The sequence below is a fragment of the Drosophila mojavensis genome, unplaced genomic scaffold (assembly GCF_018153725.1).
Source record: "Drosophila mojavensis isolate 15081-1352.22 unplaced genomic scaffold, ASM1815372v1 contig_36, whole genome shotgun sequence".
Classification (NCBI taxonomy): Eukaryota; Metazoa; Arthropoda; class Insecta; order Diptera; family Drosophilidae; genus Drosophila; species Drosophila mojavensis.
The window spans coordinates 19,621,340-19,647,184 of NW_025318858.1; the positions used below are offsets into that span (position 1 = coordinate 19,621,340).

General features: G+C 38.5%; 3 protein-coding genes across 3 annotated transcripts; 2 read left to right on the forward strand and 1 right to left on the reverse strand.

Annotated features, from left to right (window-relative positions):
- Window positions 1–24: 24 nt before the first annotated feature.
- Window positions 25–6,297, reverse strand: LOC6577358 (protein FAM107B). Its single transcript, XM_002003289.4, has 3 exons — window positions 6,097–6,297; window positions 1,077–1,275; window positions 25–996 (listed from the first exon to the last, which is right to left on the reverse strand). Exons 1-3 carry the CDS (start codon window positions 6,155–6,157, stop codon window positions 726–728), a joined length of 531 nt encoding a protein of 176 aa, XP_002003325.1. The 5' UTR covers window positions 6,158–6,297; the 3' UTR covers window positions 25–725.
- LOC122757140 lies at window positions 5,229–21,859 on the forward strand. Its single transcript, XM_044008527.1, has 4 exons — window positions 5,229–5,232; window positions 8,621–8,626; window positions 14,598–14,601; window positions 19,179–21,859. The coding sequence occupies exon 4, from the start codon at window positions 19,211–19,213 to the stop codon at window positions 21,167–21,169; it is 1,959 nt and encodes a 652-aa protein (XP_043864462.1). The 5' UTR covers window positions 5,229–5,232; window positions 8,621–8,626; window positions 14,598–14,601; window positions 19,179–19,210; the 3' UTR covers window positions 21,170–21,859.
- On the forward strand, window positions 21,340–22,212 carry LOC122757124. Its single transcript, XM_044008458.1, has 2 exons — window positions 21,340–21,458; window positions 21,555–22,212. Exons 1-2 carry the CDS (start codon window positions 21,340–21,342, stop codon window positions 22,210–22,212), a joined length of 777 nt encoding a protein of 258 aa, XP_043864393.1.
- Window positions 22,213–25,845: the final 3,633 nt, after the last annotated feature.

Consider the following 25,845-nt stretch of genomic DNA (forward strand, 5'->3'; position numbering starts at 1 on the left):
TATATATATGTATATATATATTTATATGTTGTATACATAGCATTTATTTATTTATTTTTTTCTTTTTTAGATTTTTTCTGCAACTGCAACAAGTAGTCGCTTGACATAAAATAGTTCATATACATATACACACTATATAAGTTTGTTTCTCTTTTGTTTTAACTCTCGAATCATTCGGTTGGCTTAGATGCTAGACTCTATCTTCGACTGCCCCTGTTTTATCATATATCGCAAACCTATGACTATATCTATACGTACATTCATTCAGCCAATTTGTTGGGGTTTGTTGTTTGGAAGAAGAATCGTTTTTTTTTTGTTAATAAACTAAAACTTTATACACTGTTTTGTTTCGTTTTTCTTATACACAAAGCAGAAATCATAATTTTAACTTAAGCGTAAACGTAATCATAATAAACTATCGTCATTCAACATACAACAGAAGAAGCACTAGACATTATAATCTTACGGCTTACGCAATATCCATTAATAATATCAATATTAATGAAAAAACCTAAATTTAAGTTCTTCGAGATATAAACAAAGTATAAAGACTAATACTAATTAGATTGGTTAACACACACATAAAACGTTGAGTTAATTAAACAGAAATTTGGTTGGCTCACAACTAAAATTAGCTCTTCAAAAGATTATAGAATTTTCTCATATATTTTAATTTTTTGTTGTTTGTTTTTCTTGTTTTTTTTTTTTTTTTTTTTTTTTTTTTTTTAATTGGGCGCATGCGCCGTACGCAGCTTGGCGCGCACATTTAAATACTCGGGATTGACATATTGACGCTCATCATCGTCCTCGGCATCCTGTTTCTGTGCCGCTGCCCCATGCTTCTGGGCCCGCTCCATGATCACACGCCCCAGCTCCCCCTTCACTCCAGCCAGCTCCGCTTCAGGTGAATGCTGCTCGATGGCCGCTGCATGCCGTTCCTTTTGCTTCTCATAGGCACGCTGAAGTTCACTCTTCTGATTGAGCACACTCTTACCACTGCCAGAGGGAAAGAGAGAGAGAGTGATAGTCAATCAATCAATTAATCAATTTAATTTAATTTTTCATTTCGTACTCACATGCGTGCATTGAACTTGAGCTCCCGATGCAGCTCCTTCCGATCGGTGTTCTCTATGCAGGGATTGATCAGCTTCTTTGGCAATATGAGGCCTTCAGCATCCGTTTGGACGCCCGTGGGCGTCGCTGGCGGCGAGGTGGACATGGACATCATTGTGTCTATCGAGTGCTCGGCCAAACTATGCCTACGCGTCGCTGTATCTGCATAAAGATAAAGAGAATGCCGATCAATATTACGGACGAATGAGACTGCCATCTTCAACTTTCTATAGGCATTAAATAAAACTGGCATCAGAATCGTTGTCAGTTACTAAGTTTAATTGGCACTTGGCCTTCGTTCCATAAATCAAACAATGCCCAACAGCAGCAGCAGCAGCAACAACAACAACAACAGCAACAAGAAAGATATATGAGCCAGTCACAACAAAAGAGCGGTCGATGTCTTCTCGAGTCGCGTTCGTTTATTAAGGTTAAATATTTCTTTACATTCATGTCATTGTCAATTTGTTGTTACACACTAAAGAAAAAAAGCAGAAGAAGCAGCAGAAAACTGCCTATCTGTTACAAAAAAGCACCAGCGGCAGCAATAACAACAACAAGAACAACCGCTTTAAGCCAAAGGCAAAGCCAACCCAGACACAGACGAGTCAATTCTGAAATTCTTTGCAGCGCTTTGTTCGCCCCTTCACCATAATAACCCACATTTGGGCGCACATTTCTGGAGCAGCAAAAAAATAAAAAAAAAACCCCAAAGATATAAAAAATAAAAAACTAGTAGAAAAGAAAAACTTTGGTTTAGAACCAAAACTAGATTAATAGGTGTTGATAAGAAACTGAAAGAAATGCCGTTGAGTCGACGCAAACGCGCTTTGTGAAAGTCGTTAAAATTTATGTTCTCAAAAAAAAATCGACTTAAAAGCGTGAAATCAATTCGGAAACTATTTTGAATCATAATGCACATTTGGCATATGAGCAAATTTTTATGCCCGCCAAAATTATGCAAATGTGCAAAAAGGAAATGAATGGGGAGGCAAATGAATATATGTATATGTCTATATACATTTATATTACCATGCCATGCCAGAGACCATGCCATACCATAAATATAAATATATAACAGCTAGCAGAGTGTTGCATACCAAATTTAATGACTTCGGGCCATTAAATGTGTCTTCGAGTTCACCGAGGCATTTGGCATCGGAACAACGTAATTATACGGCGGAGACTGCATAACATCATTTGGTTTTTAATGGTTAAGTTGACCCAATGTTGAAAAATGCAAATAAATATACATATAATAGATATATTTATATATTACTTAATTATGAGAAGTTATTTCTTTTTTCTTTGTGAAAGCATTAGTTATCTTAGCTTTCGACCCACATTTCATAGAAAGTTATTAAAGACTATTAAGAATTCTCATAGCATATATTATTTAATAGATATGAAATAATGGGTATAAGTTATAAAGGTCTATAAAGATAACTTATGTACCAAGAAATAAACAACGAAAATTCTATTTCCTACTCTTACGATTGACTTGTCATATAAGCTCCCATGCCAAATCGTTCTTATCTCAATGCGGAAGTGGAGCATATAAGATTTAATTTTGAAAGAAAAATGAAATAAAAACTAAGAACTATTGAAAAAGTCATTCAGAATTATCTATTGTCTATATATAAAGCCTATACTCTCTAAGTAATTTTTATTCATTTGGAATTAGGACTTTCTACATATAATCAACTCCCCTTAAGCCGAATAATAGATTACAAATTCAATTTTGAGCTTCTACCTTCTATAGTTACCCAGTTCTACAAGACTCATAGACCTATCCCAAAGTCCACTCCATTTAGCTTAACGTCAGTGCAAAACAAAAGACATTTTGCATTGATTGCCGAGCTGCAAACGAACCTTTTTAGGGTCTCTGATCGTTAACCCATATGCATATTACTGCAAGCGTAAAGTTTTCAATTATGCTACGTGTCGCTCTCTTGATATGATATATGACCCGGGCCTAACTGTACTAAAGTGTCATGCCTAGTTTAACTTGAAACAGGCTTAGTTCTATTAACTTTCTTGCATTGCGGGTCATATGAAGTAAAGCTCGAATTTTCCATTGCCCCAAACTTGTTTTACGACGAGCAAACTGGATGAATATGGGATAGTGACTTTGTGATACCCTTTATTAAAAATTGTTGTTAATTTAGTATGTTTAATTAGTAATTTGTTGATTTTCAACGTAATTTAAGGTTAAATATATATATTTGAGTTGAGGACTTCCACAAAAATTTTGACTCGCAATTCTAAGATATACATATATTCGAAAAAACGATATGGGTGACAGGAAGAATTTAACAAACGATTATATAGACTAGTTGATCGTAGAGATGTTTAAATAAAAGTAAAACAGAAGCGGATAGAGCAATAAATTTCATAGCTTTTTTTCTGATGGAATATATTAAGTTAATAGATTAAATTAAATGAATGAATGGATGCACGGATAAAAAGTCAAATACAAGAATATATAGATGGATAGATTTATTCATTTATGCATAGGCCGATAAAATGGAAAGCCTATATAAAAGAAATTCTAACCAAACAAAGGAGAGCCTAAATGCTAATGATGCTGATAAAAAATATGCATAAATTAGATGTTAATATACCCCGCTCATCAATCTTCAGCGCGTGCAGGGTATTAAAACTTTCATTCCAGACAGCTAAAAGTAATGTCTCTTGCTTGACAAAATTACAAGCTTTCATATGTAAAATTAAATATACCAAGACACATACGTTCACTTACCCATACACACTCACACACACACACACACACAGAGACAGCCGCACAACAAGAAGCCAATTGTTGGCTGCATTTGTCTGGTTGATTGTGGGTCGAATCGGACATGGAGGAACTCGATGAAAACAAATTGCATATAATTAGTTTCTCCATGGGCTCGGCGGGCCCTTATAAAGGCTGTTGACTGTTATTTCATTTGACTTAATTTCCCACCAACACACGCACAACTCATTAGTCTCACAGTTCTGTGTGGATTGGAATAGGGAATGGGATTGGGGTTGGGGTTGGGGTTTGGTGTTGGGGTTGTCGCTGTTGCTTTTGCCTTACTCAGCCAATTGCGCAAGTGAAAACTTGTTAAACTGCAGCGCGTAATCGTAATCGCAATCGTAATCGTAATCGTTCGAGTCGTCCATGTCTGCATGCCCAACTATGGCACAGTGGAAATCATTTATGGCGTCTGCCGCTGCATTGCAGCTGCTGCAAAGTGGGCCCTCGACATGTCGAACACACTCGTCTATTGTTCAATGCAAATGAAAATGCAAATCAATCAATCAATCAAGATTTGCATACAATTTCCGATTGGCCAACAGCGTCATATGTTAAAATCATTTTCATAACTCTGCAGTTGCCAGCGCAAAAGGTTAAAGGTTGCTGCGACCCATTCACGGCCATTGAAACGAGCTGAAAAAATGTAAGCCCATTGTTAAATGACTGCCAATTTGTTGTAATTGTGCGCTGCGACTCATCACAAATGATTTTTTGATTGATGGTCCACAGAAATTGATGTCAACTCGAACAATGCGCCGCACAATTGGCTCCACTCTAGCTGCAGCGCGGCCCTCCGTAGATGACTTCGCTCTAGCTTTTCGGGCTAATAAAGTTGTTACTCAATTAGATGAAAAAAAAAATAAAAAAAATAAAAAACAGAAATAGTTGACTGAGAAAATTAAAAACTTATACATTTTGTAACTTTATAATAAAAAATAAAATATATAAAACTGAAAGAAATCTATTTATCCCGGCGTCTATCCTTCCATGCGAATTAGGCGCTTTAATAGTGCATAATCGTAATTTCCCTAGCTTAGGCAATCTCTAAGACCATCTCTGATCTCTTGTACAATGTGCTCTTCCGATATTTTTATTAATATTCATTAAATATATATAATATAATATTCATTAAACTTAAGCTTCACTAAGCTGAAGTGAGCAAGATAAGCACTTAAATTAAACTAGACGCAGCGCTCCTTTTTTTCGGACAAGTCCGACAAACAAATACCCTGTACTTAGCCCGCTCTGGCTGCTGTTTGAAATATTTATTTCGCACTCATAAACAAAGTATTTCAATATAGATATTTTCGTTGGCAGTTTAACATTAACATATTCACAATTTTCGAGGGCAAAAAGGTGTTTCCAAAAATTTGAACTTCAATGCGTTTTCAAATAAAATTTACATAATTGAACATGTAAATTGAATTTGAATAGGAATTAATTAAGATTAATGATAGTGGCTGGCACCGTATTCAATTGTTTGAAGTGGACAAACATTAAAATGTTGCAATGTAAAGAGATGTGTACTACAGTGAGATTATTTGATTTAAACGAAATTTATGAAGGAAGCACCAACTATATTCCTAAAAGAATAAATATAATAATAATAATATAATAAAGCTTCCATTATATAGGCAGAGGAAGTATATAAATAGTAGACAAAATATATGAAATATAAAAATTTATATAGAAATTAAATATAGAAATGTATAAAACCAGAATATACACATTAAATATATTAATATGTATACAACACATATATAAATAAATATAAATAAATAGATTTATATAAAATAAATATATGTCTTTCAATTGAAATTCTCAGATCACATCAATCGAAGCGCTTTTGCAGCTGCCTGCTGCTTCGGCCACACTCTTCACACAGTCTCATGATTCAGTGAACATTTTGATCAAACGCCAACTGAATACTTAATTTTTAATTGCAGTTGATATCTGCTTAGTTGATCTTATAAAATGTGTGAAGTTTTCTCTCGCACAAAATACAAAGCTTATGGCCAAATATCTTACGAATTCATCGGCCACGCGCTTCGAAAAGGCATTTGCAAGAAACATCCGAAACAAACAGATTTCACCAGCATATATAGCTATTATATATTGTATACCGTTTTTGTTGCTGCTGCTATCAGAAGATTTGACATTTCAGTTCAGCTTTAACTCACTTTCAAAGATGGACATGCGGCTCATGATGCTCGTCGAGATGTGCGGCGTCGGACGTTGCATATTGTTGATTTTTTGTTATTTTATACACAATTGTTTATATGAATGTTAATACACAAAGTACACAAAATGGAAAAGAGTTAACACTTAAATTTGGCTATATGTATATAGAAATATATTTGAGAACAACAAAATTATAAATACACACAATAAAATTTGTATAAATTTCAAAAGTTATGCAAAATAAAACTCACACAACAACAAAAAAAAAAAAAGTACAAATAAAAAAAAAATAAATAAAAAACACCTACACCCACAGGCAATAAATACAAATGTAACTAAGTTACTTTAGTTGTTCTTTGCAACAACTCGTGTAGAACTGAAGATTTTGTTGTTGTTCTAATTGTTGGCGTTGAGATTAAAACACAGTTGGCACTTGCATTTTCACTTGCCCCATGGGTTGATTGGCTTTCGCTTTCGCGTTGGCTTTTGCTTTTGCTGTTAGTTTTTCTGTTCGCTTTCAGCTGCTGTTCTTATCAATGCGACTTATGGCTTCAAACTGGCCCGGCCAGCTAGCCGGACTCGGACGCGGACTTGACGTGGCAAGCGACTGCAATCGATTACCAGCAGCAGAGGCAGCTACGGCTGCTTCAACTAACGTAATGCGGCTGCGTTTTTGCTATTTTAGGCTTCCTCATTTTGTTGCAACATCAGAGAAAACGAGAGCAAGATAGCGCTGCTCACAGAGAGACAGACACAGCGGAAGACAGAGTGAGATGGAGAGAAACACCTTAAATGGGTGGCAGAGCTTATGCAATGGTGCGCCAATGGGGCGACAAGTGACCCAAATTTGCGTTGTACGAACAACTGCCACACACACATACACACACACACACACACATACATACCAGGGGCAACATGCAAAAACGCATCCATTGTTTCATCCTGGCTGCATGCTACGAAAGTGAAAGCTTTTCTGCTCTCGCCACCCACCGCCGCCCACCCAAAAGCGGAAACACACAATGCCAACAGCAACCCTTTGCAACAAAAAGCCGAACATCAAATTAAGAGAAATGCAGCAACACATGAACTGCCTGTAGCGTACACTGAACGAATTTCCTAGCAATTTGCAGTTAATATTTTTTACATTATTGATTACTATATCAATGTGAATATGTATAAAAATCCCTATATTTCAATTCTTTTAATTTTTAATATTATTATTTCATTAATTTTAACTATTTTATTTTATTTCATTTTACATAAAAAATTAAAAATCAATTAAAGTAAATTTATTGTTAATCGTTTTTACACTTTGTAAACCGACTCAGCTATAAATCTATATAAGCATGAGCTGAACCTCAAGCATTCGGAACTTTAAATATATTAAAAGTAAACTCAAAATAAATTTTTAAAATGTATAAAATTATTAATAAAATATATAAAATATTATAGGTTAGTTTGGTTTCATCATTATAGATTTCTTAAAAGATTAATCAAATATATAGAGCTAAATGAAATATTTATAAACAAGTAAGCGTGCTCTCCTTAGATATTGGCTATTCAGTTTAGCGCCCCATGGGTGCTGCCACGCCTCCTTCTGCCTGTCACATACATGTTCACAAAACCATTGTTCCCGCAATTGTCATTTTCATGGCACATCATACATGCATACATATGAATGTATATGTATACAACCTACAACTCAGTTTCATTAGCCTTGATCGAGCCATTTCTCAGCCTCTCCTCTGTTTCTTTTTTTTTTGAGTGCACACGAGGAGTCTGCAAAGTCGGTCCGTGTGGCGCGCCACGCGCATGCATTGTGTTCGCCTTGACCTGTGAAAATGCTGTATTCGTGGATACGTGGACAAGGCCAAAGCTCGACGGAAGCTGCGTGTGCGATTGGCTCTCTGGATGCCAGCTGAGTGTGAGTGTGTAGGTGTATAGGTGTGCGTGTGTGTATCTCTTTCAGGGGCAAACGTAGGAGCAGCCAGCAGCAACTTGAAACACCCCCGCACGAATTGGCAGGCTCTCTGTCTGCTCGTCTGTTCGCCTGGTGCTAATTGGCTCCATGGAGAAAATGGCCGCTACACGAACAACGGAAAACATACGCACACGAATGCAAACAAAAAAAATCAAATAAATTAGCAACAACAGCAACCGGGGCAAGATGCAGCGTCTAAGACATTCAACTTCTTGTCTTGACTCCAGAGCAACGTACGCTTCGCCTCCGCCTCCATCTTCGCCTCTGAGCCAAAAACTGCCAACATTTCTCCAGGCGGAAAATTGGAGTTTGAGTTGCTGCAGCAACAGCAAAAGCAGCAGCCGGAGCTGGAGCTGTTTTCGGGTTTTGCAACTGGCGTTGATTTTTGGGGGGCAGAGCGAAGCGCGCCATTCAAAAACTCTAACTCAAATACTCCGCCTCAAAACAGCAGGCGTTCAGCAATCGGGCGCAAGTGGACGACGCGCAGGAGCAACAGGAGCCGCAAATCGAAAACAGGAGCAGTGACGTCGCCAGCACACGAGCCCGAGCAGGAGCCGCAAGCGAAAAGCTTTTTTGGAAGCTTTTGCCTAAACTTTCGCAGCAATCCAACTCTCCTTACTCGAGCGTAGGGGTCGCTCACGTCCTTTAACGTCACGAATCGAACACTGTTGCCATGGCCGCATGCTCCATGCCAGCCCCACCGTTCAGGACTTGGCGAAAAACATCAATAAATAGATTTCCCTGATTTTTCAACAGGATAGCAGCAAACGGCAACAACGACCGCACAATATGTGCCAAGCCAAGTCACAGGCGCGTTTTGTTTTGTTGCTGTTGCTGTGTGTCCCCCAAATGCGCCAGCCAGAGGTGACAGCCCCAGCTCTCTATTAGCCACCTATCAGCTGCGAGCGACTGGGGGCGGCGTCGCCCGCATCGTAGTTATGCCTAGCTCAAAGTTGAACGGGGTGCGTTACACTTGAATATACTTTATATACATATACATATATATTTATGTATAAATCTTTATATATACATTGCGTTGGTGTGCCTGCAAATATTTGCGCCTGTTGAAAGACATTTCGTGCGCCTTCAATCTGTTCAATTAACATTTTTTCATAAATATATATTTTATATACATACATACATTTACATATTTTTGGTTCAAGGCGAGTTTTGTTTAATCAAAATTTGCATAAAAATTTCTGTTGATTTTCGTAAGCTCTGTTAATGTTTGCACATTCTTAACATATTTTTAGCACAGTGATTATTGCCTAATGCAAATGCGAAACGCCTGGCAGTGGCAAAGTATAAGATAAATATATGTGAGTATCAACTCAAATTGTATTGTATATATTGAATTATTTTAACGATTCTGCGCTTTTTACTATCTCTGTCAAACATAGATTGAAAGGTATGCAAGCTATGCTTTATTTATACAGTGAAAAGTTGCTGAAGATTCGTACCATATGTCTATAATCGTAGATCATTTTGTATTTTTTCTACAATAAATACAATAAAAAAAATTTCATAAATAAGCAAAATATTTCAATAAAGATATGTAAGGTATTTTATGGCTTTCAAAAAGAATTTTAAAGCTTTCAATTGAACTGGAAATAATAAGTAAACAATTTCATAAATATTTTTAATGATAGTAAAACAATTTGATAAACAAACGTTAATATATGAATTTAAATAAATATTAACATAATAATATATTTAAATTCATATATCAACGTTTGTTTATCAAATTGTTTTACCAGCATTTTTAAATATTTTTTATGTATTTATTATTAATGAGTCAATTTAGAGAAATATAAACATTATTGAAACATGTTTGTAAGAAAAATTCGTTTTTATATTATACATTTATAATAAAACTTTTAATCATTGCACAACAAATATTTGTATTTATGCAACAATATTAAACAATGAGCTGTAGAGGACATACTTAAAACATATAAGCATAAATACTGCATTTTATATACAATTATATACAAGTGTAATTAAAACTGTAAAAAAATTAAAGATAAGTAACTCGCACAGGCTGTAAAACGCAATCTCTAGACCGTAATTTCCATACTTATTTTCACACTTTCGTCGCACGATTTGCCAGTTATTATAGTTCGTATGGTTTTTTATATATCTTTCTTGAAGTACGGCCAGACTCATCCTCGGACAGGCAGTCATTGTGGGCGCGTGTTAGTCATTGCCATTTAGTGGTATTTACTATTTGTATTTGTGTTTGTATTTTGTTATTGGCTTGTTTGTCTGCTTGACATTAAACGGGCCGAGCCGACACACGCCACACGACACACGCGACTTTTCAAAGACCTCGACCCCAAGAGACCCGCCCACAAAAAACACTAGAAATACACCCAAGCACACACACAGGCATAGATATACACACATACCAATTCATAGATGTTACCCTTGCCAAGCATATCTTAGTTGCATTGCCTAATATGTAACACTTCTAAAGGAAGTCTTTATAGACAATCAAATTTTAATATGTCAAATAATCGTATGTCAAATAATCTTGAAGATATATGTTCTGCCACCTTTTATTCTACCTAATATAAATTATAAATAGCATTTAATTAAATATTTTTGTTATTTATATATTTTTATGTAGGTCTATAGAAGATAACAAACCAATGATAATTATATTCAGGGCGTATCTAATAAAACTAAAAGATTAATAATAATGGAATATTTGATGCAATTTAATGTAAACTCCTTAAACTATTATAAGTTTATTATAAATGTTTATATAATATTCTAATTATAAAATACATTTCCGTTTCTCTGCTTGGTTAGCTTTCGTTTTTAGCAAAATTTAAATACAAAATAGACAGACAAATAGCTATAAAAAAAATAGTATGAAATCATTTGAACATCTGGCGCAAGTTTTCTCTATAGCTTATCTACATATAAGTCAATTATATGGAACGTGATTCATATTATACAATTTCTATAAGTCATTCATCTCTATATTGTGCACGAAAAAAGGAAAGAAAATCTGTTGTTTTGTCACAAGTAGAAAAAAGGCTATAAATAAATATTGTTTTAAAATAATCAAATCGAGTTTGTTAACAACTGTTAAACAAATCCATTGTTACAGAATTCAAAAAGAATTTCTGTTTACCTGGCTGGCTGTCTTTTATTGCCGCATTTAAAAATGAAACATATATTTATTTTTACGATCAATTTATATAGCTTTCCTCTTTTGTTTACTGAAACTTGTAAAGGCATTCAATTAGCGACGTTTGTCTAGGAGAAAGATCTTGGCGATTTAGTTTAGTTTTTATTTTAGCTTTTCCTTTCGATTCGAAGTTTTAGTGGCGTGTCAGAATTTATTGGCCAGCTCATTTTGTGGCCCATTAGACGAGGAGTTGGGGAACAAATAGGAGGGGGGCGGGGCATCCATTTATACGCTCAGCTGACTCACGGTAATGGCAAATTAGCTGTGTGTGTGTGTGTGTGTGTGTGTGTCGCCGTTGGCTGTTGTCTTATGGGAGTGCAACTGTCGCCCAGTGGGAGATGTGCAGCAAATGCAGAAGAAGCGGCAACAGCAACAGCCGCCACAGGAAGTCGCATTCCAAATAGGCATTCACGATCCACAATTCACAATGTAAGTCAGCCGTAAAGTGGCTTACTTGGCTTTCACTGCTTGCCACAAGCACTCATACAGTCACACACTCACACCACTCATCCACTCGCTCATTCATTCATTCAACTTGAAATTTGCCGCACCGACATCGTTTGTCGTCTTGTTGCTGCGTTTCGCAGCAATTTTCAGTTTAATTTGTGACCAGTTTTTAGTTTTTAGTTTTTAGTGTTTTTTTTTTTTTTGCCACTTTTGACAAGTGCCACCAAAAAGAAAATAGTCAGTCGTAAATAAAACCGGACACAATTTGTACATTGCGCAATAACCAGCGACTTTAACTGTCCAAAAACAAAAACATAAACGAAATATTAAAAAAAAAAAAAAAAGTAATATTTCGGAACCGACTAATATTACGTGCCCACTGACCTTTTCCGCGAATCGTTCGTCTGGTCTGGTCTGGTTTTTTGTTCAGTTTCAGTTTTTGGGCTTGGGGTTCCGATCCGCTGTTCACGTCGATGGCCGTTCCACGAACGGATCTAAATATGCTATGACTTGTTTATACAAAGCGAAGCATTAGCCTCCCGGTTCTCGGCTCTCGGTTGTCGGCTCTCGATTCTCGGGCTCCCATGTGGCGTTCTTGGCATACCCCATAAACAACCTAAACAACGCACAGAGCACAACTAAAAAGGCAGCGCGCATAAACATTTACGATAAACAAATTGCGGCTGACAGCACGTTTTCAAAAAAAACACACACCAACATCTATGAAATGTAGTAAAAATAGTGGATTAGACTAGCAGATACCCTATAGAAATATACACTTGAGAAGTTCTGAAGGAATCTCAATTTAATTGGATTTGACAGTGGGTAAAGTATAAACATCGTCATATATATTATCACAAGTAAGCGTAAGGCAATTGTAGAACAATGTCGCCTATATAGATATGACTTTATGTTATGACCTGTTACAGTTTTGTTATCTCTGAATATGTCTAAGATTTGACATTGTCTGCGATTAAGAACGTTAACCTATCCAAATTCTCAGACAATAAGGAAACAAAATTTAGAAAAACTAACAAATTTGAAAGGTGAACTATATGGATTATGCAGAATTCTTTCATTTCAATTCAATTCACAAATATGTTAATCAATTTACTTTCACTAGAGTTGATGGTTATGTTGAAGAATGAAAGAATTAGTAGACTATTGATAATGTATATATGTATATAAATACATACTAATATACTGTTGTATACTTGTATATCATTATATTTACTTAACAGCCTAACTTAACAAAATATTCGCCAAGAATCTATACAACAATCGAAATGCCCCGTTTCTCTTCCCATTGCAAAAGTATTTTGAAAGCATTTTAGTAACTTATTCGTTGGCATTTTTTTTTTCGGTCTACTCAGAGTAGAGTTAATTTAAAGAAAATTTCGTAATTCCCCCCACACCGAGGCCAATCAGCCAAATAGCCAATTCAAGCACAATTTTTATCGAATGGGGGAGAGCAACGAACAAAGTGCGATTAAACAGACTCGACAACAGCTTCATTTTTTTTTTTTTTGACAGCTTATCAACACCTGAATACTAGAATTTTAAGTGAATTAGGGATACAAGAATGTACATATATAAAATAAAATATATTTCAATATTATTCTTTAAAATAGTCTCAAGGTTTCATAATCTTCTAGATGTTTTTTATCTTAGAGCAACTATTTATGGCTCATTAAAAAGAATGAAAAGTGTAAACGTAATCCAAGATAAGAAGCTTTTATAGAGCTTTTATTGCTGATAGAATAGAATAGAATAGAGTAAGAAAAGAGCGAGAAAGATACAGCATTAAGTAATCGCCAGATGGCAAAAGTCAAGAGCAGATATATACTATATACACACATATACCTAGAGTATATGTATATCTGAAATTTGATTCGGTTTGCTGATGAAATTCTTTCAATTGAGTTGCTTTCATACCATTTTGTTTTTGCTTAATCAAAGTGCATACAAATGCAATTAACTGACGAATGATAAACTTTATGATCTATAGCTTTATGAACTATTAAAATCAGTTTTATGTTCACATTCACCCCATAACTGCAGCAGCTACTGTTTAGATTTCTGCTCAATTGCAATTTTCTTTTGCTTTGATGACTGAACAATTGGACAGACTATATGCATATATGGAATATTTCAACTTGATTTCCTTATAGCATTTGCCACTGCCATTATATAAGGCCATTAGGCATATTTGAGAGATTAATCCCAGGCAAGTTAGCTGCTGCCGTTAAGATATTTCACACAGCGGCCTCTTTGAAAGAAATATCTGAAATCATAATGCGTGTAAGTGAGCATTACAACAACAAGTGGCCTTCATAAGGCGGCTAAAAGTCGAGCCACAGCCACGGCAACAGCAAAGGCAACACCAACAAACATCAAATTGGCCAATCAAAAGCTCAAAAATAAAATAACGCTTGGCTTTTAACAAGAAATATGCAGCAGGTGTATGTGTGAGTGTGTGTGTAAGTGTTTGTGTGTTAGAGAGAGATGCAACATTGCAGACACTCTGTGTGGCATTTTATATAAGCCAAACGAGGGGCGCAACAAAATTGCCGCACTTAACCAATAACAAAATTCACAGATTGCAACAATTGAGCCAACAAATGTTGTTACCACAAACATTTTACAGCCAACCAAAAAAAAGTGTAAGAAAATATATATTTAAAAAATAAAAAACTCATAAACAAAAGACGCACTGGGCCTTTCACTTTGACCAAGCTCATTAAAAGGTTTGCAAAAAAAATTTAGGTTTCAAATATAATAAAAATATGGTAACATATAAAAACATGTAAGAGTTGAGTGAAAAGCATCCCATTAGCAGATTTTCTGAAAATCCGGATAAATGAAATGTATAAAATTGTCAATTAATGTTTTTTGATATTTGTATAGTCAAAATATTAGATAGACTTGGACTAGTAAAATCCTTTTACATTAAAAACAAATTCTATTCATCACTACGATTTTCAAATATTGCATTTATTTTTAGTATAATTCCTCACTATGATTATCATAATTCTTATTTATTTTTAGTAAAAAGTATTCTAAGATTAAACAAAAAATGTGGAGTAAAGTATATGAACTAATGCTAATCATTCTAAAGATTTTAAGGTGACGCAAATAACGGAAACCAAGCTCGAGTGAGCGGTTAATACAAAAATAAATAAAAACGAAGAACAAAAACAATTTATAACAAGTAAGAAAGCTCTAGTCGAGACTGCTCGACTACGAGATCCCCTGAACCCTTGGAGCAATAGATATTTCAATACTTTTTCGCGACTTTCAGCTTACACAAGAAACACGCACACACACACACACACGCACGTACGCACACACAGGTATACAGACACACACACGCATACAGACACACATACACACACACACGCATACAGACACAAACGCATACACACACACATACACACACACATACACATACAAGCAACCACGCATAAACACGCATGGGCTGCAGTGTGCGCTTACTATGAGAACTTAATTGTTTAATAACTTTTTTTATGGACGTACGATCTTCATGAAACTTTTAGATTATGATTATAACATGAATATGCATGTAATTGCCAAAGCACAAGTCTCTAGTATTTGAAATACGCTTTTTACAAAAGTGAGGGTGAGGGGGTGAATTTAGAGGTGGGGGGTAAATTTTAACAAAAACCGAAATTGTATAAATTACATATAAGCATACATTAAAAATTTGGAGACTCTAGCAATAAAGGTGTAGAAGATATAATTTTATAACTGGGTTTCGATAAGGTTTTTTATCGATGTTAAGGCATTTGGATTGCCTTCTGAAATATTATTATATATTATTATAAGAAATTGAATTATTATGAATTATTAATTGAATTATTATCGAAATTGTATAGGTTAAGTACTTGAAGCTGAACCACTGTACAGAAAAGTTGTTATTGTACGCGCTAGCACGGGAGTGTCGCTCTCCAAAAGATCGCTCTCTCGCTGCTCGCTGTTAGATGCGCATAGGTGCGCTCTCTACTGTGCAAGCTGCGCTTGCGTTCATGTTAAATTTAATAAATTCAGTACAAAATTGAACACCGGTGCCAGCACTTCGTATATTTCAGAGAGACCGCAAGTTGCTGTCTACTTTTTTTTATAAATATTATACACTGGCCATCGAAGGACCAGACTCCTTTTGGAAGGACATTTTTGGCGCCCCCGGGTGGACACTCTCTGGAATTGAAGGAAGCTGGATTATGGATTTTGTGGATAATCAGGGAAGTACATAAATACATAGAGCACATAGATGACCAAGTAATGCAAGCCATAAATAAATAAATGCATTACTTGAGACATACAAAATATTAATGTATGTACAATCTACGCCTATGTACATTGTGTTGAGCTTATTTCAAATTGAAATTTAAAAAAAAAAAAATAAATAAAAATAATAATAAGGTGCATATTGACCTTTGATCTGCAAATAATTCAATCTCTATTGCCTCGCATAATCCAAGTTTTCTTTGGCGCCGCTAGTGTGTTACAGTTTTTTTTGCTCATTTTCGTCTCGCACTTTCGTTTTGCGCTTGCGCTCACAGCTCGCTCTCGCTCGCACATAAAAGTTCGTTCTCGCTTGCACAGATAATTGCGCTCTTAATTTACGCTCTTCATTTGCATGCGCGCTTGCAATATCGTTTGCACTCGCGCTTGCACTTATAGTTGCGCTCTCGTTTTACTGTCTCGCTTGCACATATTAGTGCGCGCTCACTTTGCGCTCAGTGCATACTCACTTGCTATATCGTTTGCACTCGCGCTTACACAGCAAATTTCGCTTTAATTTACGCTCATCATTTGCATGCGCGCTTGCAATATCGTTTGCACTCGCGCTTGCACTTATAGTTGCGCTCTCGTTTTACTGTCTCGCTTGCACATATTAGTGCGCGCTCACTTTGCGCTCATTGCATACTCACTTGCAATATCGTTTGCACCCACGCTTGCACACGCAGCAGCGCTCTCGCTTTGCGCTCAAAACGTGCGCTCGTCACTTGGATATATTTTCGCTCAAAACTTGCACTCTCGCTTTGCGCTCATTGTATGAGCTCGATCTGCAATTATATTTTGGCATTCATACCGGCGCGCTCTCGCTTATGAATGCATTGCACTCAGTCGCTCAACAGTCAAATATAACTCAATAGACCACTTGCCCAAATAGTCACTCAACATTTTGGTTGTTGTCTTCGCTATATCGTAACAGTCACTCAAGTATAGTTTAACACTGCCAGCGTAATATATTGAGATTTATTACGATCGCGCGCATTTGTTAACATTCTTGAATTGCTCTTCGCTTGTTGTCATACATTAAGTGAACTTTTATTTGTTTCGATTGAAATTGGTTTCAACTGAGCATCACTTATAGCATCATGACTAACAAGCGAGGAAAGAATAGGTCTATGGACGAGTCATCATCAGAGCGTGTCGAAGCTCTGTTGGCCGTTTACAAAAATGTTACAAACGACATAACACGCATTAATAAATCATTAAAAGATTACACTAAACCAGTAGAGCCATTTGAAATTGAATGTCGACTTGAGATATTGAACCGCTACATAGAAAAGGCCTTTAAGACACAACAAGAGTTGGACGACATTAACGCAGATTTAGTGCCTCGGTCAACGTTAGAAGATTTGTGTGTATCGACAAAGGCACTTCTTATGAAGCGAGGTAGTGATAGCCAACCTAAAAGTGAGAGTCCCGCTAACTCTACAATGATTAGCTCAGTGTCACATTCTAGGAATCTACCGAATATAAAGCTGCCAAAGTTTAGCGGAGAATATTCGGAATATAAGAATTTCATTGGACTTTTTGAGAGTTTAGTCGACAACGAGCCAGGGTTATCAAATATAGAAAAGTTTAACCACTTGTTGTCATGCTTGGACAAAGAAGCATTAGGCACTGTCAAGGCATATCAGGTGACAGATGCAAATTATCCAAAAGCGTTAGCTGCTTTAAAAAATGTGTACGACAATCAGTGTCTCATATTTTTTAACAGCATTTCAAAACTATTTGATCTCCCACACATGTCCGAACCGTCAGCATCATCTTTGCGCATGCTGATAGACTCAGTCCGTGCCATTTACGAATCTCTTTTATCGCTAGGATCTGATAAGCAGATTTCGAATGCCATGCTCATCCATTTGGTAATGATGAAAGTGGACGCTGGCACGCGCTCTAGGTGGGAAGAGAATCTTGACTACAATAAGCTTCCATTGTGGCAAGATTGTGAAGCTGCCTTGAACAGACGGTATCAGCATTTAAGTGCTGAAGACTCATCTGGTCCACGTCGTAAGGTAGCTCAGGATAATAAGAAAAGAATTGGGAAAACTTCTCTAGCTGTCGCTCTGCCAAGTGAGCCGCAGAGTCCCAAATGCGTGTTTTGTAAAAAGAACGATCACTTCATTCACTCGTGCTCGTCGTTCGCAGCAATACCTTGCCAGAAACGTTTTACGTTCGCAAAGAGCTATCCGCTCTGTATAAATTGTTTGCGAACAGGACACTCAGTGGCTGCTTGCAAATCAGCCCACTGTCGTGTGTGCTCTAAGCCGCACCATACCATACTGCATAGATACAGCTCTGAAGCGGCTCAAAGTAGCTCAGCAGTTGTATCAGCAGTCCCTCGTGTCACTTCGTCACAGATTTCATCTGTAAATCACGCACGGATAGCCTCTGATCAAGTTCTTTTGGCAACTGCAGTTGTGAAGATAAAAGATCAATCTGGATCTTATCACTTAGCTAGAGCTTTATTAGATTCCGGCTCGCAAGTAAATTTCATAACTGAAGAACTGGCAAAACAGTTGAAATTAAAACGGCAAAGATCTGGGATTCAATTGTTGGGCATTGCTAATTGTCAGTCATCTGTTCGGCACAGCGTTCAAACTTCGATAGCGTCCCGAACGGACGACATAGAAATCCGAACAGACTTTGGTGTGTTACGTTCCATTTCGTCGTATCAACCAGAGAAGCACACTGAAGAGATCAAGGTACCTGATAATGTACAATTAGCTGATCCTCAATTCCACAAGCCGCAACGTATTGATTTGTTGCTCGGTGCTGATATCTTTTTGATATATTAAGAGAAGGCAAAATAAAAGGATCCGATAACAACCCAACATTGCAATTGACTGCCTTTGGTTGGATTGTATCTGGTCGCTGCCGAACATTGAATGCAGCTACTAGTTCGTCGACTTTCATTAGCGTCGTAAACGACGACATAGCTATAGATTCAATAGTTCGCAAGTTCTGGGAGTTGGAAGAAAAGCCAAATACAATTAATTCGAATTTGTATACCCCAGAGCAACAACTGTGCGAGAAGTCATTTGTGGAGACTATTGGCCAAACTACCTCGGGTCGTTTCAGAGTGTCGCTGCCATTCAAATCAAGCCCACATTGTCTTGGTACGTCTTACGACACAGCCAAGCGACGATTTCTGGCCTTGGAAAGAAGAATGAGCAAGCAAGAAGACATTCGGCCAATGTATATTGACTTTATGAAAGAATACTTGGCCTTGGGTCACATGAGCCCAACTAACAATCAAATTCCGAGAGAGCCGCATTATTTCATCCCATATCAATGCGTGCTAAGACCGCACAGCGCATCCACTAAACTTCGAGTAGTGTTTGATGCCTCTAGCAAGTCCTCCTCTCAATTGTCGCTGAATGATCTACTCATGGTGGGTCCGACCATCCAGCCGCAGTTATGGGAGACTTTGCTAAGATTTCGACTTCGTCCTTGGGCTGCTACAGCAGACATCGCTAAAATGTACCGTCAAATTGAACTTGACGAGTCCCACCGCAACTTTCAACTTATTGTGTGGAGGGAAACGCCCACTGATCCGTTACAAATCTTTCGATTAAACACAGTAACGTACGGGACAGCGACTGCTCCATTCTTAGCAATTCGATGTTTAAAACATCTAAGCGACTTGCATGCTTCCACTCATCCAGCTGCTGCAAGATCGTTAGCCCGAGATTTCTATGTTGATGACCTGTTGACAGGAGCAGATAGCGTCGAAGAATTGTGCTTGTTGCATCGAGACTTGATCGCAATTCTTCAAAAGTTTGGATTTCCTCTCACAAAATGGTCGTCCAATTGTAAACAACTCGCAGCACAACCAGCTAGAAACGATATAGTTATTGGTCATCAAGAGGACACAAAAACATTGGGATTAATTTGGAATCCAATGAATGACAGCTTTAGATATTCCATGAACTGTCCAGTAGAAGTTCAACAGACCAAAAGATCCGTTTTGTCATTTGTAGCAAGGTTATACGACCCCTTAGGTTTGTTAAGTCCGATCGTAACTCGTGCGAAGGTCCTTTTACAGGAAATGTGGTTGCACAAACTTGGGTGGGATGACCAATTGCCTGTTCAAATGAGGCAAGAATTTGAGGCAGTAACTAGCTGTTTCTCAAATCTAAACTCGTTGCATATACCTCGTTACGTTGGCACACTTAAATCGAAAGGATGTCAAATCCATGGATTTGCTGATGCCTCAACGAGAGCTTACGGTTGTTGTTTATACGTAAGAATGCAAACAGATAAGGGTATCACTACCAGGCTGCTAGTCGCTAAATCTAAGGTAGCGCCCTTGAAAACAAAATCTGTTCCGCGGCTGGAGTTGTGTGCTGCAGAATTGTTAGCTACCTTATGGGATGCGGTAAGGAAAGTACTTGATTGTCCTATTAATCAAGTCACATTTTGGTCAGACTCTGAGGTGGTGCTTCATTGGCTGCGAATGCATTCATCTAGCTTGAACACATTCGTTGCTAATCGCGTTGCAACCATCCAAGAGTTGACAACTAATGTATCTTGGCGTCATGTACCAACGAAAGACAACCCAGCAGATATTGTATCTCGGGGATGTTCAGTTGAGGAGCTTAAAACATCATTGTGGTTTTGCGGACCAGGATTTTTAAAGCTCTCTGACACATTGTGGCCAGCCAACCCACAAATCACCCTATCAAAGGAGTTAGAGCTGCTAGAGAAGCGTAGAACTGCAATTACTATGATCGCGGTCGATGAGGTAGCAAATCCTATCGTACATCTTATTGAGTCAACGTCATCATTTTCTAAGCTAATCCGCATCGTTGCCTATATGTTCCGCTTTATCAATGGAAAACAAGAAAGTCATTCTTCACTTGTTCCTACAGCTTCTGAGTTAAGCTTCGCATTCCTTGCAGTTATATCTGTAATTCAACACATTGAATTCAGCGAAGAAATAAAGAAAATAAAGAAGTCAGTCGTGTTGCAACCGTCATTGCAAAAACTGACACCATTTTTGCACCCACATCAGCATGGCAGGCGTATGTTATGGTTGCTACGAGTAGGAGGTCGTTTATTGAAGGCACCATTAGCACATAATGCCAAATTCCCATTGTTGCTTCCAAAAAATGTCGTTTCGTAACGCTTTATTTGGAGCATTTGCATCGCTCTCATTGCCACGCCAATCCCCTAGTACTAATGGGCCTGCTTCGTCAGCAGGTTTGGCTGGTCAATGCTCGACAGGCTTGCAGTGCAGTAGTCCGAAAATGTGTACATTGTTTTCGCTACAAGCCGAAACTCTTATCCCAAATAATGGGCAATCTTCCCGCTGATCGCTTACATGGAAATAGGCCATTTGAGATCAGTGGAGTGGACTTTTGCGGTCCAATACTAGTTTCGCTGGGAATTCGGGGCAAATCGCCAGTCAAAATGTATATTGCCATATTTGTTTGCTTTACTTCGAAGGCAGTGCATCTTGAATTAGTCACCGATTTAACCACAAATTCATTTCTAATGTGTTTATCCAGGTTCGTTGGTCGACGTGGGCTTGTCCGGAAGCTGTACTGCGACAATGCCACCAATTTCGTGGGTGCTGCACGCACGCTGGACCTCAAAGCTACGTTCCATGGCAACACAGCGGACATGGAAATGTTTGCTGCGGAGCGGGGCATGGAGTTTGTATTCATCCCTCCTCGAGCACCGCATTTTGGCGGCCTTTGGGAAGCGGCGGTGAAATCCGCCAAAGGTTTGCTGCTGAAAGCGATGGGCAGCGCTCGATTACGGCAAGACGAGGTGGCCACCGTGCTGGTCGAGGTCGAGGCCGTGCTCAATTCGCGGCCAATGGTCGCTCCCAGCAGCAACCCCAACGACGGCGAAGTGCTCACGCCAGGGCACTTCCTGATAGGGAGCAACGCTCGTGCCGCTGCCAATCGCGTCCACAGAGCCAGTCGACGACGTCAAGCTGACACTATTAAAAAGATGGCAGCTGACATCCAACATCAAGCGTCGATTTTGGAACGACTGGTCAAGGGACTACCTGCTCAGCCTGCAGCAGAAGTCAAAATGGACGAAGGAGAGACAGAACATACAGGTCGGAGCAGTCGTGCTCGTGGGAGAGGACAACGCTCCTCCACAACAGTGGATGCTAGGCGTGGTGACGGAAGCCATAGTCGGAGGAGATGGTAGAGTGCGCGTAATTGTCGTTAAGACAAAAAATGGCACATATAAAAGGGCAATTCATCGCGTTGCACCACTGCCACTCCACTAATACACCATGTTATTGAAGCCCTGCGGCCTTTCAACGCGGCCGATGTTAAGGCATTTGGATTGCCTTCTGAAATATTATTATATATTATTATAAGAAATTGAATTATTATGAATTATTAATTGAATTATTATCGAAATTGTATAGGTTAAGTACTTGAAGCTGAACCACTGTACAGAAAAGTTGTTATTGTACGCGCTAGCACGGGAGTGTCGCTCTCCAAAAGATCGCTCTCTCGCTGCTCGCTGTTAGATGCGCATAGGTGCGCTCTCTACTGTGCAAGCTGCGCTTGCGTTCATGTTAAATTTAATAAATTCAGTACAAAATTGAACACCGGTGCCAGCACTTCGTATATTTCAGAGAGACCGCAAGTTGCTGTCTACTTTTTTTTATAAATATTATACACTGGCCATCGAAGGACCAGACTCCTTTTGGAAGGACAATCGATAAAAAAATATCGAGATGAGTTATCGATTTTTAATGATAAACTTGATATGCGCGCTGTAATTACGGACATTTTAAAAAAAATTTGAAGTCTCTAGCTCTTATATCTTCTGAAATCGACGCGTTCATACATACGGACAGACGGACAGACGGACAGACAGACGGACAGGGCCAAATCAACTCAGCTCGTCACCCTGATCAAGAATATATATACTTTGTGGGGTCTGCCACGCCTCCTTCTCCCTGTTACATACATTTCAACAAAACCATTATACCCTGATTTCCCATTGAAAATGGGTTCAGGGTATAATTACTCCAACAAACGGTATTTCGAAATGCTCTCATTAGTTCTTGATTTTGTCAAGGGAACATTAGAATTTGCTAAGCTCATTAATAAATGTCTCTTATACGTTCATTTCTATTGTATATACAATACAATACACACATGCATATGTATGTGTACGTATAGGCAACTCATTAGGTGGAGCCTCATTAACATAATAAGCAGAGAACATTAACAGTAAAGCAGCAGCAACAGCAGCGGCAACAGCAAAAGGCGGCGCCACATGTAGCCAGGCCCTGCTATGTGTATCGCATGCAACAAGTCGCTTTACATTGAAATATCCAAAAGTTCACAGGAAATCATCAAAATGTGCAAGCGCAAGTTGAATATATCCAATAAGATACATACATATACACGCAAACACACACACACACACACACACACTAACACACTCAGAAACAAACAAATGTACGCATACTGCCAGCTACTGTTGTTGTTGTTGTCTCTGTTTGTTTTGCTCTCTTGGCTCTTGGGTGCCAAAGGGGCAAACAAACAGTGAGAGCGAGAGAGCGCGCGCTAAGAGTACGTCGCTCATACATTTGCAGCCACAGCTGTATTGCTTATTTGTTCACTTTGCCCCTTCTTCAATTGGGTTTTGTTTTCGTTTTTCTTCTTTTCTTATTGTTGTTGCTGCGTGCGGGGTTGCAAAGGCAAGAAAAATCGAAAGCGCCAACGCCGGTGGTGGCTTCGGTCGTGGTCATTGCACAGTGGTTGCCACCCAACACAACAATTGTCGATCGGGCGAACAGATAAAAAGCAAAAGCAACAACAACAAAAGCAAAAGCCAAGGCAAATCAGACTACAACAAATTGTCGGAGTGAAGAGATAAATGCATGTTACAGCTGTTAACACGTCTTGTGCCAGTGTGGCTGGCTGATAATGACGATGACGATGTCGATGATGATGATGATAGTGATGATGACGACAAGCAGTTGAAAAGTCAAAGTCAAATGCAAGACATAAAACAAAACAGCGGACATAAACCATGTACACCCTGTGTGTACATGAAAACAATAACAACAGAAAGCAAAACAAGTTTTCACTTTTATTTCTTTTGTGATTTTTTTTAGTTTTAGTTTTGTCTAAGACTTACTTGGCCGTGCGTTAGTTAGGATCAGGGTATCGGGGTAAGGGGTCTTGCCGTGTGGCATTCATTACCAAACGGCGATTCAATTGCAATTGTTGTTGTTGCAGTGAATTGTGGCCATAATGAATTGCATAAGCCGGAATCGCAATCACTCGACTACATTTGGTCAGCTGCAGAGGTGAGATTCAAACTGAGAGTGAGAGTGGCAGTGTGAGAGAGAGGGTGAGCAGAGCACAAGATTTGCGCACTAACAAAACTGGCTAATCAAGACGCAATTGAAATAACGCACATAACACAAAACATGACCATATAAAGCAACGGCGCATTCACAAATTCCCAAAAATGGCTAATCGACAACAACAAAAATTCACATACTAAAACAAGTACAACAAATGATATGTAATCAAGCGCGCACACACAGAAAGACGCACACACAAACACATACCATAAATACGGTAATCGCAGCGTGTACTTCATTCATGCATTAAGCTCGCTCTCATTCTCATTCTTGCCCATTGTTTTGAGTGACCTTGCCTTGCCGCTCTTTTCGCAAACTCTCATTCCAATTCCCATTCCCATTCCGATACCCATTGCCAGTCAGCGGGGCACTCACCGTAATTGGGAGTGGGAACGGCGTCGAATTAGCTCATTTACTTATTATTGTAACAAACGAGCGAAAAGATAAAACAAAACCAAAACAACAAAAATAGCGGGAACAAGCGCGATTTTTTAGCTTGAGCTTAACTGCGTCATTGAAGGCAATGCTCGAACAAAACAACTGTAAGCCGAATGAACACAATGCAAATATGCACAACAAAAAAAGAAAAGGGGATTATGCGACAAAAGCTTCCGAAATAAATGTGACGGAAGCAGCCAAGGAGAGAGTGCACAAATACAAGTACAGCATTTCTATGCAACTGCCAATCAAATTGATGAGCAGAGTGTGCGAGAGCCATCAGTCAACCCGCAGATCAAAAGAGTGTCTCTACACAATCTTTTGGGTTGCGGTTGTACGCACACTTTATCAATCATAGCTTATTGTACACAACACACTCAATAAATTCCACATAGATAAAAACCCCAATTAGAAATTCATTCATTGACGAAAAAGTCCAGTCACATGTGTGTACGTGTGTGAGTGTATAGAGTGCGTTTCAGTATGTCTGCGAGTGCTGTCATAAGGGCTCTCTCTCATGCACACACACATGCAGAACGAACTGAGCGCACAGAGCTAGCATGCTAATCACATACACGAGTATGAGCAACAAAACATAAACAGCAGCAAAAGGCACACAAACAAAAATAACAGAAATTAACAGCTCGCCTGGCAACTGGAACTGAGGAACTCTGCCCGCTTCCCACTGGCGACTTGCTGCCCGTTGCTTGGCGCCTGTTCAAATAAGTTTCAAATTTTGACAAATAAAACCATGGTTTTGTAATTTACGAGCAGCGGCGACGTCAACGGCTGGCGACGACCTCAGTTGTTGAGTGGAGTGGAGTTTCCCACGCCCATTATTCACACTCAGAACTCAACGGCACTCCAACTCGCTCTCCCGCTCTTCGTGCTTGACTCCTCTCCGTAGCGAGAGCGCAATAAAAAGGGATTATGTGCAAGTATGTTGGCATATAGGCATGTTTGTGTGTGTGCATGTGTGTGTATGTGTGTCTGCGCCTTGAGCA

What these genes read in the sequence shown, in the direction of transcription:
- LOC122757124 (XM_044008458.1), top strand. Translation starts at nt 21,340, where the DNA reads ATGGGCAATCTTCCCGCTGATCGCTTACATGGAAATAGGCCATTTGAG. An exon ending in GGCAAATCGCCAGTCAAAAT is followed by an intron (nt 21,459 to 21,554) that starts GTATATTGCCAT and finishes GTGTTTATCCAG; the next exon opens with GTTCGTTGGTCGACGTGGGC.
- LOC6577358 (XM_002003289.4), bottom strand. Translation starts at nt 6,157, where the DNA reads ATGCAACGTCCGACGCCGCACATCTCGACGAGCATCATGAGCCGCATG. An exon ending in CCGCATGTCCATCTTTGAAA is followed by an intron (nt 1,276 to 6,096) that starts GTGAGTTAAAGC and finishes ATCTTTATGCAG; the next exon opens with ATACAGCGACGCGTAGGCAT. An exon ending in CTCAAGTTCAATGCACGCAT is followed by an intron (nt 997 to 1,076) that starts GTGAGTACGAAA and finishes TCCCTCTGGCAG; the next exon opens with TGGTAAGAGTGTGCTCAATC.
- LOC122757140 (XM_044008527.1), top strand. Translation starts at nt 19,211, where the DNA reads ATGAGCAAGCAAGAAGACATTCGGCCAATGTATATTGACTTTATGAAA.